The following is a 16,851-nucleotide window of genomic DNA, read 5'->3' on the forward strand; positions in this document are numbered from 1 at the left end:
GCTCATTAAACTCAGCTGTTAACTTTATGCCAATGATAGCCCGAGTGAGGCTAAGCTGTGATCACAAAGAGACTCAAATGTGGTGGCTTAATACTATAGGACGTTGTTTTTTCTTAGGAGACAGTGCAGATGGGGGAGGTCCAGGGCTGGGGGCAACAGCTCTATCATTCAGCCTGTGGTTTACATCTGAGACGGAGGTGGCCCCTTTGGGTGCCAGCACGTTGAGGGAAAGAATACCAGGAAGAGGTATCCCTAACTATTTTAAGAGCATTTTTTTTCAAGGTTTAATTTGGGAAAGAAAGAGCACGAACAAGGGAGCAGCAGAGAGAGAGAGAGGGGCACAAAATCCGAAGCAGGCCCCAGGCTGTCAGCACAGAGCCTGACTTGGGCCTCGGACCCACGACCCATGAGATCATAGCCTGAGCCGAAGTTGGAAGCTTAACCTACTGAGCCACCCAGGCGCCCCTCCCTTTTTTTTTTAAATGTTTATCTTGAGAGAAAGAACCAGTGTGAGTGTGGGGCAATAGGCAGAGAGGGGGGGTGGGGAGAGAATCCCAAGCAGGCTCCACCCGGTCAGCACAGAGCCCGACGTGGGGCTGGAACCCACAAACCGAGAGATCATGACCTGAGCCCCAATCAAGAGTCAGACACTTAACCGACTGAGCCACCCAGGTGCCCCTTGTCCCTGTTTTAACACAAGGCCTGCCTGTGGCACATTCATTTGGCTTGCTGCCGTTGGCCAGCTCTGGCTCTCCTAGCTGCAAAGTGAGGCTGGGAATACAGCTTTCAGCTGAGCACACATCGGTCTAGAGCTCTGTTACTGTAGGGGGAAAGCAGACCATATGGGGGAGAAATAGGCCAGGGAGTTTTCCAAACGAGGAAACCAGCCTGCAATCACACAGCTTGTCAGCAGTAGAGATGCGACTCGAACCCAGATCTTCCTACCCCCAAACTTCCGTAGTAGGCTGCCTGATTGTGCTTGGGCTGCCCAGATCAAGTCCCTGTGAGGCTTTATGGGGGTCACCTGGGGACTCTTGGAAGAAGCAAGACCTCGGAAGGGCGGGGTCTTACTGTAATGCCCGGCATAGAAGGCAAGTCCGGGCCTTAGGCTCTCCACAAAGGCGTCTAAGAGAGTAGATTCTACCTCTCATCTTCCTGCACATTTGTGCTTTCCCCCCCACCCCCAAGAGTTCCTAACTGTTCTGGAAACAAGAAGGTTCCCTGCATAATCCGACCACCCTTACGGGTTCCGGGCTTTCCTTTCCTCTTCCCTCCCGTCCCCCCTCCCCCCGTCTCTTTTGCTGTCCCCTCCCATTCTGGTTTCCATACAACACGAGCTCACAGGGGCCCAACCTTACAATCATAGCAGAGTGGCAATTCCCACATCTGCTTTGTCCGTTTTAAATTGCACCCTAAGTGTTTTTCCACGTGGCTGCATGACAGCATGCTTCCCAGATGCCTGCTGCTGCCCTGTCCTTGCCGCCTCACGTCCCTTTCCACTCAGCCCCCGGAGGGGAGTTTGCGACGTTCGTCTGATCCTGTGGGCCCTCTGCTTACAGCCTTCCTGGCCACCCCAGGGCCTTTGGGGCAAAGGAGAGAGGGAAAAAGCAGCTTGTTGGGCCCCAACGGCTCACGGCCTCTCCCCTAGATCAGTCAGGGTCTTGGCAGGAACAGAGTTCACCCTAGGTGGTTCCACTAAAGAGACTCTAATAAGGACTGGCTAGCTTCTAGAGGGGGGTGGGGGCAACAGACAAGGGAGAAGACACAGACAAGCAAGGACAAGCCACTGCCCCCCCAGGTCTTGGGGGGAAGAGGGAGGAAATCGGGTTAGAGGTCCTGTGAGAACAGGTGCTGGGGAGAGGAAGCGTATTGGAAGCCAGAAGCCAGCCCCCCCAAGAGAAGCCACCACGGGGATCAGGGCAGAAAAGAGTACAGATAGCTTCCAGCACATTCCCAGCCCCCCCCTCCCCCTCCTCTCTGGCCTTTGGGCTTTTGTGTTTGCCCTGCCCTTGCTGGGCACACCCTAGTGTCCTTCCCGCCTGGCTAACCCCCACGTCTGCAGTCTAGTTTCCGCGCTCCTTCTCTGCGGCCCCGCCCGCCCACGCCTCTGCCCCGGCTCTGTACTGACTTCCTCCAAGGCTGCGGTCTTTAAACCTTTAGGCGCTCAGCAAATGGTGATGAGGGGCAGGTGAGTGAAGCGTTTCTCGGGTGCAGAAAATAAATGCGGGGGAGGAGCATGTGTGCGCACACCAAAAACCCTCAGTATCAAGGTATAATATTAAATGCAACATTAAAAAACAAAAACAAAACAGCCACGGACTAGCTGCCTATTCTGTGTGTCCACCGAGGTCGGAATGGTGTTTAAAATTGGTTTTGACCTTGACTCGGGATCAGAGACAAATTGCACATTGTGACCTCCCCGCCCCACCCCCCCTCAAAGGCATCTCTGGTCTGAAACCAAAGCTCGACGAGGTAGGACTCCCCTCACTAAACACGAACGCACCCCGAGATTTCCAGTCTAGTCTCTGAGAAATGCTGCTCACAACTTTTCAAATTCAAACGTCCGGTTTGAAAAGTTGACACTGCCCTATTGTCCTGTGAAATCTTCTCCAGGACTTTTGCCTCCTCCTGGCTCCTCCCGAGACCTTGCTGGCTTCCTCCCTGTCCATCTTGCCCGTGGGGTGCGGTCCCCGAGGGCAGGGACCTGGCCTTGCTCCAGCGCATCTTCTAGACTCTGAGAACAGTGCCTGTGCTCGTGTGCTCCATAATTATCTGTTGAGGCGAGCGAACGAGTGGGTGCTGGAACCCCAGGGGACCCTGGACCCCCACCCTGCAGCAGGCTTCTCTAATGGGGTTTTTCTCCTCTTCCAGCCTGCCCCGGGCTCCAGCCTTGCCCCCGGACACCCTGGCCTGCGGCGTGCGTGACGCCATGCGCCCTCTGCTCCTGTTGTATCTGCTGCCCTGTGTCTCCGGGCTGCCCTTCTACAACGGCTTCTACTACTCAAGCCCGACGGCTGGAACTGGGCAACGGCCACGGCGAAGGTGGGCGGCCTCCTGGATCTGGCTCTGGGCTCCACTGGGTGACCGAGACCTCTCCTGGCTCCTGCTGTGATATGCAGGTTCCAGGCCGGGACAGGGGACAGGGCACGGAGCCAGCAGCCCCTTCCCTATCCGGGCCCTTGCAGGGGACCAGGTGCATTTCTAAGATCACTGCAAGGGCTGGTTCAGTTACTCCGTTTGCTAGGCCCTCAGGCTTGAGCGCATTGGAACCGAAAGCACTTGACAATCTCACCTGTGCGGGACACAGGTGCGCTAAGAATGCTCCCGAAGTTGCCAGTTTTCCAAGATCCAATTAAAATGTGACCTCCCTTGGAGTTCCTCAGTGGAGAGGGGGTTGAGGTTAGACAGATGAGAGTTTGAATCTCAATTTTGCCACTTACTAGCTACGTGGCTTTGGGCAGGTGACTTTTAAAAATGTATTTTTTTAAATGTTTATTTTTGAGAGAGGTGGGGAGGGGGTAGAGAGAGAGGGAGATGCAGAATCCCAAGCAGGCTCCAGGCTCTGAGCTGTCAGCACAGAGCCCGACGGGGGGCTCAAACCCGTGAACTGTGAGATCATGACCTGAGCCAAAGTCGGACGCTTAACCGACTGAGCCACCCAGGTGCCCCTGGGCAGGTGACTGTTTAGTTAGCATGTGTTGTGCACCTACTATGTGTCAGGCATGCTTCTAGCGCCTTCCATACATGGTCTCATAATCCTCACAAACACCTGACCTATAGGCAAGCTTAACAACCAGCGTAATGAAGGCACCAAACCGGGCCAAGCTGATGCCGGCTGCCCTTGCAGCCCCGAAGCAGATCCTGTGGATTATTTCATTTCATAGATGAGCTAACTGACGCTCACAGAGTTGAGCCAGTTTCCCAGGGCACGCAGATCTTAAGAATCCATGCTGAGATTGGTTTGCGGAAGGACGGAGGGGACAGACACTTCCCAGGCCCTGGTCCTGATGTGAGCTTCCCTCAGGCTCTTGGGGAGAATACGTTCCCTGCCCTCCCGCTGTCTGGTGGCTGCTGATGGACCTTGACTTACAGCTGCGTAACCCCGTCCCTGCCTCCATGGCGCTTCGCCTTCCCGTTCCCATCCTCCCATCTCCTCGGCCTCCTTCTAAACAGATACTTGTGGCTGCAGTCCTTAAACTTAGTCCCACCTGTAGACTCCACTTTGCTGTAGAAGGTGACCCTCACAGGTTCCAGGAAATCAGTGATGGATGGCTTGGGGCATCCATGACTTGACCTCCCACCCTCCTTTGCCTTAGAACTTATTTTTGTACAAACGCTACTTTAAGGAGATTCAAGGAAACTTACAAACGGAAACTTTCTACCCGTGATCTCACCATTTCCCGTCAGTCTCTGAATACGTGTGAGCAAAATCACAAAGAGCTCCCCCCACCTGAGGGAACCATTACTGCCATTTCAGATGTATCCCTCCAGCCTTTTACATAAGATTAAGAAAACTGTCTTCAACCTCCTGCTATACATGTGATTTGGGAATCTTGCCATCACTTCGTAGAATACAGCTCTTCCCCTCAAGGTCAGTGAGTGGATATACAGCTGCCAAGCTATTTTACCTGGCTGTGTATGTTTCTTGTTTTTTTGTGTGTTTTTGGTTCCTGGCCATGTAGTGTTTAGTCGTACGGATGCATTATGATTCAGCCAAATGTTCTCATGGTCTTCGGGTTACAGCTTCAAACACAGCTTGACCAAAGAGCACTGGGGAACACAAAGGATGTAGCCACGGAATGAGAGTCCTGACTCACGTCTGTTGGGCCCGTTCTGTGTGCCAGGTTTCCCACCTCACCTGATTTGGGCCTCACCGCGGCCCGCTGTTGGTACTATTACTACCCCGTTCTACAAATAAGGAAAGTGGTTTGCAGAGTCGGTGGACTTTGCTAGACTAGATCAGATTAGCTTTGTGGAAAGTTGGAGCCGAGATGCAAGGCTGGCTTAGCTGCTTCCGGGCCTGTGGTCTCAAACCTCCGTGCCCACTGCCTGTCCAGGGTTCTCAACTTGAGTGACCAGCCAAATCACTTGGAGAACTGTTAAAACACCGATCACTGGGCCTCCCCGCCCCCCGCCCCGGAGTTTTTGATTCAGGAGGTCTGACCTGGGGCCCAGGAGTTTGCATTTCTTTTAAATTTTTTTTTTTTCAACGTTTATTTATTTTTGGGACAGAGAGAGACAGAGCATGAACGGGGGAGGGGCAGAGAGAGAGGAGACACAGAATGGGAAACAGGCTCCAGGCTCTGAGCCATCAGCCCAGAGCCCGACGCGGGGCTCGAACTCACGGACCGCGAGATCGTGACCTGGCTGAAGTCGGACGCTTAACCGACTGCGCCACCCAGGCGCCCCAGGAGTTTGCATTTCTAACAAGTTCCCAGGAATGTTGCTGCTGCTGGCTCGGGGACCCCGCTTTGGGAACCACTGCACCAAAGCTGGCTTTTGCAGCCTGAGGTCCTCTGCAGGAGCCTCTTATCTCCTGCTTGCCCCAAGCCTACCCCCTCCCCCACCCTGTGTCCCTCCAGGGGTCTAAGTCCAGGCCCAAGATCAGGAGATAGGCCTCTGTACTGGGTCCCAAGTTAAAGATGAGCCAGCCTCAGCATAAACCTGGTTCTGGGGGGGGGGGGTTTGTTAGGCTCTGTGTTATTGGCACCCGTGAGCCCTGAGTATTGTCTCCTGTAGAAGTCCTGGCCTCCTCTCACCTGTGTTTCTAGGTATTTGGGGAAGAATCATGGATGACAGGTGGACAGACAGCGAAGGACAAGCTGTGCTCTTCCGTGGTCAGCGTGGTAGGGAAGGACACTCAGGGCGATCTGAGTCCCAACCAGCCACCTGATGTGGGGCGCTCTTATCACCTAACTACATCAGCTAGCTTCTTATGCACAAACTTAATGGCTTAAGACAACAGCGGTGGTTTTTCTGTTTTGCTTTGTTGCTTATTCCATGGGTCAGCATTTTGGGCAGGCCGCCATTTCCTCACAGACTGTGCCTGCAGTCGGGGGACAGGTCGGCTGGGGGCGTGGCCTAGGACGGCCTCAGCTGGGAGGGCTCGTTCTGCTCCACGTGGGGCTTTCCTTCTCCAGCAGGTGAGCCCAGGCTCGTTCTCATGGAGGCTGGCAGGTTCCGAGAAGGAGCCGAAGCAGCGGGGCCTCCTGGAGCCCAGGCTCAGAACAGTCACCTCTGCCAAGTTCATTTGGTCAAAGCGAGTGGCAAGGCCAGCACGGATTCGAGGGGAAGGGGACGCAGAGCCCCCTCTTGACAGGGGACGCAGAGTCCCAGTGCAGAACGCGTGGATGCAGGGACGGGTGCGGCGTTAGGGCAGTTCTCGCAACGTGTTAATTCCCGGGCCTGGCGGGAGCTGGGGATGAGCTGGGGGCGGCCCTGCAGGGGTACACGTGTGCCCCACGGGTCCCCATCTGCACCCCACTTCTCCCGCAGGCGTCTTCACGTGAGGCTGGTGGTAGACGCCTGAGGAGACCCTGTTCTCCTACCGAGGGGCCAATGTGACCCTGCCGTGCCACTACCACTACGAGCCGGCCCTGCTGTCCCCGAGGCCCGTGCGCATCAAGTGTGGAAGCTGTCAGAGAACGGGCCCCGGAGCAGGATGTGCTGGTGGCCATCGGGCTGAGGCACCGCTCCTTCGGAGACTACCGAGGCCGGGTGTGTCTGCGGCAGGACAGGGAGCGCGAAGTGTCGCTGCAGATCGGGGACTTGCGGCCAGAGGACTACGGGCGTTACCGCTGTGAGGTCATTGACGGCTGGAGGACGAGAGCGGCCTGGTGGAGCTGGAGCTGCGGGGTGAGGCCCTGAGAAACCATCTAGAACTCTGTGCGTTAGACAAGCATGCAGTCCTCAGGACCACCCCTGCTTATCATCAGTCTGGTTTTATAGATGAGGAAACAGAGCACGGGGCGTCAAGTAACTTCCCTACGGTCTCACAGCTCAATTTCACTCGTAGGACGTCGCCCCATGCATCTGGCTCCATAACCCTCTACTTTTCCCTCTGGCTCACACAAGACCCTCTTCATCTGAACTGGCCCCACAGCATCCATTGAGACGACTGAGACCCGTCTCCCAAAACCAAAGAGGCTGCCCAGTGCGAGTGACAGGAGTAGTGGGGACTGAACCCACCCACTCATGCTGAACCCTCATCCCATCCCAAAGGAGTGCCCCACTCAGGTCCGAAGCAGAGTCCGTGCAGCCAGGCTTTCTGATTTGACAAGAGAATGTATATATATATATAATATTTTTAATTTTATTTTTGGGACAGAGAGAGACAGAGCATGAACGGGGGAGGGGCAGAGAGAGAGGGAGACACAGAATCGGAAACAGGCTCCAGGCTCTGAGCCATCAGCCCAGAGCCTGACGCGGGGCTCGAACTCACGGACCGCGAGATCGTGACCTGGCTGAAGTCGGACGCTTAGCCGACTGCGCCACCCAGCGCCCGAGAAGTGTATATTTTTACGTGAAATCTCTGGATTTTTATGTAAGGCTCTTCTAAAAAACGAAAACCCCAAACCAAAAAAACCCAACAGTCACAAACCAGTGCTGTCCAAACCAGCCAGGCCCTGTGTGCGGCTCCAGTGGACAGTCCCGTCTCTGTCCCTAGGACGGGCTGTGCGTCCTCAGACCTCTCCTACCTGTTAGGGAGACGGCTGGGACGGACGGAGAACCGTGTTCAGGCCCCACATCCACCCCCTCCCAGCCTGGCGTCCTGGGTAGACGCCTCATCCCCTGGAGCTCCCGTCCCCTCCCGCGTGAGATGAGGGATGGGGGTAGCGCCTCCTGTACCTTCTTCTGAGAAGTTGAACATAAAATGCAAGTCAAGGCTCTTACCATCAGCACCCGCCTCCCTAGCCCACCTGGCGGCCGGAGGGTCACATTCCTCATCCCCGATGGCGGGGCCGGTGGGGATGGGAGGATGCCAGCACCGGCAGGTGAGAGCCCTCGGCCAGGTCACAGACTGCTCGCCGTGTCCTCACACGGTGGAAGGGGCGAGGGGGCATCATCTCATTCACGAGGATGCCACCCTCATGACCCAAGTGCCTCCTGAGGGTGGCCTCCTGATCCCATCACATCAGGCCTCAGGATTTCAACATATGATCTGGGCGGGGGAGGGGGGGGACACAATGGAGACCACAGCTCTGGGGTTCCTGCGACAGCCCTGTGGATTAGGTGGCATTCCCGCTCTATACGTGGGGACATTAACTGGCTGATCCGTTCATGAGCTTAACTAGCTACTACGTGTTTTCAGAGTGCCGGGGGCAGGGACCGGGGTCTCCAGCCGGCTGGGCCACCCGCTCCAGCCCCTCTGTCCTCCCTCGCCAGGTGTGGTCTTTCCCTACCAGCACCCCCAGGGCCGCTACCTGCTCAACTTCCGCGAGGCCCAGCGGGCGTGTGAGGAGCAGGACGCGGTGGTGGCCTCCTTCGAGCAGTTATTCCGGGCCTGGGAGGAGGGCCTGGACTGGTGTAACGCGGGCTGGCTGCAGGACGCCTCGGTGCAGTACCCCGTCACGCTGGCCCGCAGCCCTGCGGTGGCCTGGGCCTGGCGCCCGGGTGCGCAGCTACGGCCCCGTCACCGCCGCCTGCACCGCTATGACGTGTTCTGCTTCTCCGCTGCCCTCAAGGGTGAGTGCCAGGCCAGGCACAGGCCAGGGGTGGGAGGGCGGCATCTGGGGGAACGTTAGGACCTCCCTGCCCGCTCTGCCCGCACCTCGCCTGGAGGTCTGGAGCACCTGCCGACACTGAGCCAGACACTGAAGCCACGTCTGGCTGAGAGGAGTGCTTTGCTGCTGTTTCACACCAATCGCTGGTTTCCTCCTCGTTCATCAGACGTGTTTTGAGAGCCTACTGCCGTGCTAGGGCCAGCCTAGGCTCTGGGCATCATAGACAAATACAGCATCGTCTGTCCCACAAAGAGGATCGTTTCATGGGAAGATAAAAACAGACATGGATTCACGGTCACTCAGAAGAGTGTCCGGGCACGTAGTAGGTGCTCAGTAAATGACTGAGTGGGAGAGACTCCGACTGGTCCAGCCTAGGTGGGGTGCCCACCCAGGGTGCAGTTAAGAGTGGGTGGAGCACAGACACGACTGGAGGGACTGGAGGGACCCCAGCCCCACGGCAGATGGGATGGGACTCTCAGAGAAGGGGTCAGAACTGGGAAGGTATCCCCTGAATATCCATGGCAGAACCCCCTGGGCTCCTAATTGCTAGGCCTTTGGAGACTGGCATTTCTGCAGCTCCCCCCCCCCCCTCTGGCTGCCCCCTGCGCTGCCCCGCCCTCACACCCCACTTTCCCACAGGGCAGGTGTACTACCTGGACCACCCTGAGAAGCTGACGCTGGCCGAGGCCAGGAGGCCTGCCAGGAAGATGGCGCCCAGATTGCCAAGGTGGGCCAGCTCTTTGCCGCCTGGAAGTTCCGTGGCCTGGACCGCTGTGATGCCGGCTGGCTGGCAGATGGCAGCGCCCGCTACCCTGTGGTTCACCCGCGTCCCAACTGCGGGCCCCTGGAGCCTGGCGTCCGAAGCTTCGGCTTCCCAGACCCGCGCAGCCGCAGGTACGGCGTTTACTGCTACCGCCCACGCTAGTCCCCGCGCACCTGCTGTCCGCACGGCCCGCACCCTCCCCTCTCAGGCTCTATTTATTGAGTGGTTCCTTGTTCCTTGCAGGTTGGGGCCGTTTTTGTATTGCTTTTATACTTCTCAAATTAAAAACAAATTTTGAAATTGCTGAGTTTTTTTGTTTGTTTGTTGTTTGTGTTTTGGTAAATCCAAGATTCCAAATCCTCCCTTTACTCTGGCGGAGACCTCAAGGCTCTCCCCTCTCCCCAGGAATCCCTCTGCCCCTCTCCTCCAGGACATTGGAGGTTCATGGGCTCACGAGGGCTCTCTGCCATCACTGAATGTAGCCCCTGGCCCTGCCCTAGGGAGGCCGGCACCCAGAGGGGCAATGACGGTGGTGGCTGCGGCTCCCCTCCCCCTCAGCCTGGGGGCGGGGCAGGGCAGGGCGTGGGGGTGGGGTGGGGGCTGGGCATTGGGCCTTGTGGTCCCCTGTCTGCTCCCACTTGTCGGTGGAGCTGCCGGCTCAGGTCCGCACCCCTGAGGAGGACACGGGTCCCTCGGCTTCTGTGTGGAGTCCCAGGAAAGGGAACGTTTTCCCTCCCCAGTGTTACCTTCTCTCTTCGTTCCAAAGAGCCTGCATTCTGTTCTCACTTTTCCCCGTTTGGGGAGCGGCCCTCACATGTGTGTACTTTCTTGGGATGATGAATGGTGCTGAGACGCGGCCCCTCCCCGTGTCTGCCTCTCGGCCTCATTCGGCCTGGAGGAGGCTCGTTCTGACTCACCGGCCCGTAGCACAACCTGTGTCGGTGCTGGCCCTGCGGCTGGAGGCCCCGGCCGGCTTTGCCGCCACCTCTACTCCCAGAAGAGAGGGAGGTGCCTCTTAGGGGACAGAGGAGGCTGTGCCCCACCCCAAGGATCTCAGAGACCAGCCCCCTCTGTGTCTCACCCTCTGCTCCCCCTCCCCCAGCCTCAGGAAGCCAGACCCGATGCCCCTGTTCGGGCACACCCCGGGCACTCTCAGTAAGTTACACAGCCTGTTCTTCACGTAGGCCCTTGCTTCTCAAAGTGTGGCCAGGCAGCATCCCTGGGAAATGACTAGAAATGCAAATTTCTCGGCCCCAGACCAGCTGAGTCACAAACCCTCTTGGTTCTGATGTTCCCAACTCAAGGTCTGTTGGGGGAATCCATAAGCGATTGAAATCGTTTTCATTGAGGGGCGCCTGGGTGGCTCAGTCGGTTAAGTGGCCGACTTTGGCTCAGGTCATGATCTCACGGTCCGTGGGTTCGAGCCCACCACTATGTCTGAGGTTTTCAAATTTGAGCCTGCATAGATTCTGTGTCACCCTCTCTCTGACCCTCCCCTGTTCATGCTCTGTCTCTCCCTGTCTCAAAAATAAATAAAACGTTAAAAAAAAAAAGAAAAGAAAAGAAATCGTTTTCGTTGATATCCTACAGCCTACTTAAGGGCAGGATGCCCAGACCTTTTTGCCGGTGGCCAGCTAACTAGCTAACCACAACTACGTGTAGGCAAAGGTTCACCGTTTCCAGGCTGTCGTCAACTGTTTTCGTTCCCTCTCATAAATCCTGATTTTGCCTCTGCTCTTGACTTACTCTACCCACCAATTCCTGTGTGAGCAGTGTGCCATCAAAGAACCAAACTATGCAAAGTGACCAGGTGTCTCATTAGCTCAAGTGAGTTAATGGTCATGGTCCTTTGACCACGTGCCAGCTTGCAAATCCCACACAGCACCCGTTGGCTTTCTCACACACACACCGTCCATCAAACGTACAGGCACCCTCACAAAAATAAAGCACAACAGGTGTGACTATTCCAGGCCTTCTGGACAGACGAGATTCACCCAACTCGGGATCATTTGCTCAAAATGCGTCCCAACTGCCTCCGTTCCTTAAGAGCCCCTTTCGGTAGTCCTCAGACCCTGGTTGCCTTCTCTTTAAAAAAAAGAAGGGAAAAGAAAAGAAATAGATCTCTTCCAATGTCTTTATTATTATAATTATCATAATCTCGTTTTCAAAAATATAAATAGGTGCACGGAACTCTGGTGCCTGCACAGTCCCGGGGGTGGGGGGGGGGGGGGGGGTGGGGGCACTCCCCCTGGGAAGGAAGTGCCCCCCACCCAGCCCTGCCGAGATCGACACCTGCTCTGGTGGCAGACCCGGGTGGGAGGACGCTGGAAGAGGGACCCTGGGAGGGAACCTGGCCCCCACGCAGCGGAAGATCCCTCCATGGCTCTCTCCTGCCCCCTCACCCTCGGCGGAACCCGCCCCCTCTCCCAGGCTTTCCCTCCTGGACGCAGATGGTGCGGCCCTCCTGGGTCCTCATCCGATACATTCAGCTGCGGTTTGGGCTCCAGTTCTTCGTGCCCCTCCCTCCCTCCCTCCTCCCTAGCTCTCCCTGGAGGTGAAAGAACCAACCAACGATTGCACTGCTCTTGGATAAAGTCAGGAAACAAAAAATAATCTTCTTTATTTAACTTAACCCCTCCCCTTCTCCCCCTGTCCCTGCGCTGGTCCCTGGAAAGGCACAACGGGAGATTGAAGAAATGTCTCTAAACTCAGTCCACGGGTTACAATACGTTTGCTTGGCTTTGGCACTGGGGGGAAAATCAGATGCAGTTTTGGCGATTTGGGAGGGGGTGGGGGGCTGGGTGGGTGCATACACAATGTGGGATTTGTTTTTTTCCTTCTTTAATGGAATTCCTTATATGACAGAAAGCGACAAGAAGAGGACCCCATCCGTGTGGGATGTCAGCCTGGCGAGGCTCCTGGGCTCAGCATCCTGGGCGCGTCCGGGATGCTTTCAGTGGGCAGTGCTGGGGCGGCTCCTCCGGGCGGGCCGTGAGCTCCGCTTCTGTAGTCTGCGCTTGTACGTGGAGGCTGCAGTGAAAGGGAGACGGGAGAATCTTGACCGCTTGGAAGGGAGCTGGGCCGGCCTCACCCCTCCCCGCTCGCCCCTTCTCTGTCGCCTCCCCTCCCCGCAGTAAGCATGGGCTCGAGGAGGCAACCTGACCTCCCCGCTCTCTGGTTTTGATATTTTCTTGGCACCAACTTGGGCTAAAGGGGCTTTGAGGTGCTGTCAGAAGGGAAAGCGGGCCACCTGCGCTTTCCTTCATCCTCGCCCGAAAGCGAGCCCTCCCTGAGGGCGGGGGGGGGGGGGGATGTGATTGAGCCCAGGGATGGCGCAGACAGCTGGTGTTCAGGATCCCCAGGCGAGGGCCAGCTGCTGCTGTGCTGCCGGAACAGGAAGGAGGACAGGGGGGCAGGATCTAACGCTGTGCCCGGCGAGGGTGGAGAGGGGTGGTGCTCACGGTCTGTGCAGGTGATCCGAGGCTCCTCCCAGTGCCCGCTGGGCTGGCACCGGATGGTGGGCACATGGCGCTGGACAAAGCCCTCAGTGCACTGGTACCGAACCAGGGAATTGATCTCGTACCGGTCCTTCTTCTGCCCGAAGGTCCTGGCGTGCTCCACCACCGGGGGGTCTCCACAGGCCACTGAGGGGCAAACACCCTTGAGAAAGAGCTCTCAGAGGGACGCATGCCAGTGATGAGCCCGCATGGTCCCCTGTGGCTGCCATGAGACAGCCCAGAGCCCAAGGAAGGGGCACTGAGCCTGGACACCTGGCCACCAGCCCTGGTGGCTGGCAAAGGGGCATTTTCACGCCGTGCCGAGAATCTGGAAACCACTGGCTATAATGTCTGGGGTTCTCAGTGATTTAGACCAGCAGGGTGGGAATAGAAGGAGGGTCTTGAGGGGGTGAGGAAAAGACACAGGGACGGAGAAAGGTGGGAACGGCGGGAAAGCCAGGCAGATCTTCTGCGACTTCTTTACGAAAACGGCCGGTATAGGAGGGCACCTGGGTGGCTCAGGTTGTGATCTCACGGTTCGTGAGTTCGAGCCCCGCATCAGGGTCTCTGGTGTCAGCACAGAGCCCGCTTCAGAACCTCTGTCTCCCTCTCTCTCTCTCTCTCTCAAAAATAACTAAACATTAAAAAGAAACAAAGAAAGAAAGAAAACAGCCAGTATAGGGAAGAGGGATGGAAAGGAGGGGCATGTTCTACCAGCACCTCTAATATCCCCAGACTCTGAGCTGAGGATGGGGGCCTGACAACCAAAGAGAATGGGGCTCCCCACCCATGTGCCATCGTGGGTGACTTTCTTGTGTTGGTGCCCAGGGGACTGTGTGTGTGTGTGTGTGTGTAGGGGCTGGTCTGTCCTCCAGCCTGTGACCATCACCTGTCCCTGTCAACGGTCCCTAGGAGTGGACCTGCTCTTGTCTTTGGCCCTGGGACACTAGACCTCCCAGGTCGGCGGTGAAGGGCCATGAGCAGCCAGGAGACAGGGGGACTCCCCCCAGGTCCCATGGCAGGAGCCGAAAGTCTTGACTCCAACCAGGCTGGACCCCTCCCAGGTGGCTGCTCACCTGTGCCCTTTTTACACGTGAAGGGCAGGTAGTAATTGCAGGGAACGTCATTCCACTCTCCCTTCTCGTGCCAGATCATCACCACGCAGTCTTCTCCGCTGACGAAGAAGTTGTCCGGCTGGTTGGGGCGCCAGTTCTCAAATTGCTGCCGGGGGTGGGGTGGAGGGGGGTAGGGGTGAGGATAAGGCAGGAGCTTGACGCCGCTTTCTTCTCAGTCCCTCACCATGAGCCCATGCCGCTCCCCCCCGGCAGGGGCTGGTCTCACTGCTGCCTCGCTTAGGTAGGATTGGGCGGTAGAGACATGGCTCTGTGGCCGTTCACCTCTTCCAGGGAGCCTTCCCTGATGTCCTCGGCTGACCTGCAGCGCTGACTACGTGTACTGTCCACTTGGCATCTATATTGCTTTCAGTCTGCCCGCCTCCTCGGGCAGACTCGAGTCCTCTGCGGGCAAGGGAGCCCTCTAAAGCTTCCACGTGGCCCTTCTGGTGGCGTGCCTTCATTCCATCATTGCCCTCCTCGTCCCCTCTTCCCAGGTCGGTGTTCACTCGACTTGCCCGGCCCTGGGCCAGAGGCAGAGATGAACCACACACGGTCCCTGCCCCCAGGGCTTCCGGCCCAGCAGCTGTTCAGTGAGTGTATGTGGTTGACCATGTCCCTCTCTGGGGGTCTCTGCTCCCTCCCCTCCTCTGGGCCACCAACTCTTCCCGGGGCTCACCAAGGAGTGTCCGTCTGACCAGCGGAAGTCCCCTTCGATGGTCCTGTCGTTCAGGCCGATCCACTGGTAGTCTTGGGCGTTGTCTAGAGAGAGGTGTGGGTGTTGGGCACGGCGCTGGACACCCTGAGGGTGTCTGAGAAACCGAGGCAGAGAGGATGGAGGGGTGGCAGGGGGTAGGCGGGCTCCTGGGAGCACGTCACCTACTTCTAAGGCCCTGACAAGGCTCTCAGCACATGCACGTCCGGAGTGCACTTCGGCCACCACCCAAGCTGGTGAAGACTGGTGACAGCCTCGGGCTTAGTCTGGCACTGACCGTGGCACGTGGTGGGCTTCCGGTGCGGGCCTGGTTGCGGAAACACCCTTCCGCCCCTCCCTGCACCGCCCCCCTGCCTCCCACCCCTCGCCTCTCTGGGTCCAAGTCTGCTGACGTCTGGCGGGTGAGGCCCCGCCGCACTCACTGTTGACAAACTCCTGCTCCTCCGGGGTGACAATGCTGCTCAGGTGTGACTGCTGTGCCCGACACCGGCTCTCCGCATCCACCCAGCTCTCGCGGTCGGGGAAGTAGCGGTAACAGTGGCCCTGGAACTTGGTCCAGCCCTCCTCACACAGCTCTTGGTCTGCAACACAGGTCGGGGGCTTGAAGAGAGAGGCCCCGGGGCCGACTGGGCGTGCCCAGTGCCGCCAGTCCTTTCGCAGATTCCTACATCCACCCGGCCTTCAGTGTCCGTCCTTGAAGGGAGAGGCCCATACGGATGAGGTTGAAGTTGGACGCTCAGTGAAGGCCTGGCCCCGGAGCCCAGGAGCCTCTGAGCCTCTGAGCACATCTCCACCCTTTCTCGTCTCTGATGTCGCCTTCTGCCCCACCCCACCCAGAGCTTTCTGCTCTGCAGGGCTGGAGAAAAGAGTTGGCCGAGGGTGGGAGGTGTTGAGGTTGAGGCCCAACATGGGTCAGAGGCTCCCAGGAGCCCCGGGGAGGGAAGCAGGGAGCTATAGGGAGTGTTGAGGGAGGCAGGGAGCTGCAGGCAGCGCCGGGGGGCGTGAAACGGCACCTCGTGGTGGGGACAGAGGGACAGAAGTAAGTCTGCTTTGGGTTTAAAGATGACCCAAAGCTCTAAGTCTGTCTATCTGAGCTGCGCCCAGGATATCTGCCTCTTTCTCAGAGGAGGAGGTAGCCAACCCGGGGGTCCTTGACCCAGGGGCCCCGGCTTTTTATTTAATTTCTGGAGAGCAGGTGAAAAAGAGGGAGGAGCTTCTCTCCTCACGAACCTATGTGGGTAATGGGTTCGGAGTTCAGGGGAAGGGACTGGTTTGGAGATCTTGGAGCAGGCTGAGAGGGGACGGACGGAGGCAGGGGCGGAGCCGGCTCTTGGGAGTGCGTCTCCCCATCTCTGCCCCCAGCGACATCTCACTGGTAGCCGGAAATTGGTCCTGGCGGGAGTGTTATAAACCTGGGAGATTGGCAGGCGCTATGCGTCAGGTCTCCTGCTTCCTCTTCAGGAGCCAGTTGCTAAACAGCAGCCAGCACACCAGCAGACAGAGGGAATTCTAAGACCCCCCTCCTCCTCCTCCTGGGGGTGGGGAGGGCTGCTGCTCAGGCCTGGGGGCCAAGTGCAGGGCCAGGAACCCCTCAAGCTGAATGGAGACTCCTTTACTGGTGCTACCGACAGTCTGGCTGACCCAGGATGGGGGGGGACCGGGACCTGAGGGCAAGGAGGCTTAGGCTGAGGGGTGGGTGCTTGGCAGGACTGAAAGACAGACACGCAGGGGAAGGCAGAAAGAGAGGACACGCAGAGGCCAGCAGCCTGAGGAGAAGAGGTCAAGCAGCAGGAGGGCTGGGGGGAAGGTCACGGTCCCCTGCAGCCAATTGCTTCTCCACGGAGCGAGGCCAAGGTCTGGAAAGAAGGTGCCTGCAAAGAGGTAGCTCGGCGTCCGGGGGAGACCAGAGACCTCATTCCAGGGCTGGAAGGCCTGAGGGCCGAGCTGAGCAGGCAAACCCGGAGGCCACAGCTGCTCTGGGAGGGTGCGGGGCATGCAGGATGGTGGCTCTGGGGAGACACTGACCGAACTGCAGGGAGCC

At 57.8% G+C, this 16,851-nt stretch overlaps 2 protein-coding genes across 2 annotated transcripts in view; one reads left to right on the top strand and one right to left on the bottom strand.

The window, feature by feature from the left end:
• The first annotated feature begins 2,883 nt into the window (after window positions 1-2,883).
• On the top strand, window positions 2,884-9,765 carry HAPLN3 (hyaluronan and proteoglycan link protein 3). The gene is given in 10 exon segments (XM_030318850.1): window positions 2,884-3,003; window positions 3,005-3,119; window positions 5,772-5,846; window positions 6,522-6,624; window positions 6,627-6,647; window positions 6,650-6,814; window positions 6,817-6,855; window positions 8,386-8,685; window positions 9,363-9,410; window positions 9,413-9,765. Coding segments are annotated over 10 exon segments (1,176 nt in total). The 5' UTR covers window positions 2,884-2,929; the 3' UTR covers window positions 9,649-9,765.
• Window positions 9,766-12,319: 2,554 nt separating this feature from the next.
• Window positions 12,320-16,851, bottom strand: part of ACAN (aggrecan) — a 39,204-nt gene continuing 34,672 nt past the window's right edge. The window contains 5 exon segments of the mRNA XM_030320253.1: window positions 12,320-12,516; window positions 12,948-13,130; window positions 14,060-14,204; window positions 14,775-14,857; window positions 15,233-15,391. Of these exon segments, the coding sequence (XP_030176113.1) occupies window positions 12,440-12,516; window positions 12,948-13,130; window positions 14,060-14,204; window positions 14,775-14,857; window positions 15,233-15,391 (647 nt within the window). The 3' untranslated portion in view covers window positions 12,320-12,439.

The sequence above is a fragment of the Lynx canadensis genome, chromosome B3 (assembly GCF_007474595.2).
Source record: "Lynx canadensis isolate LIC74 chromosome B3, mLynCan4.pri.v2, whole genome shotgun sequence".
NCBI lineage: Eukaryota > Metazoa > Chordata > Mammalia > Carnivora > Felidae > Lynx > Lynx canadensis.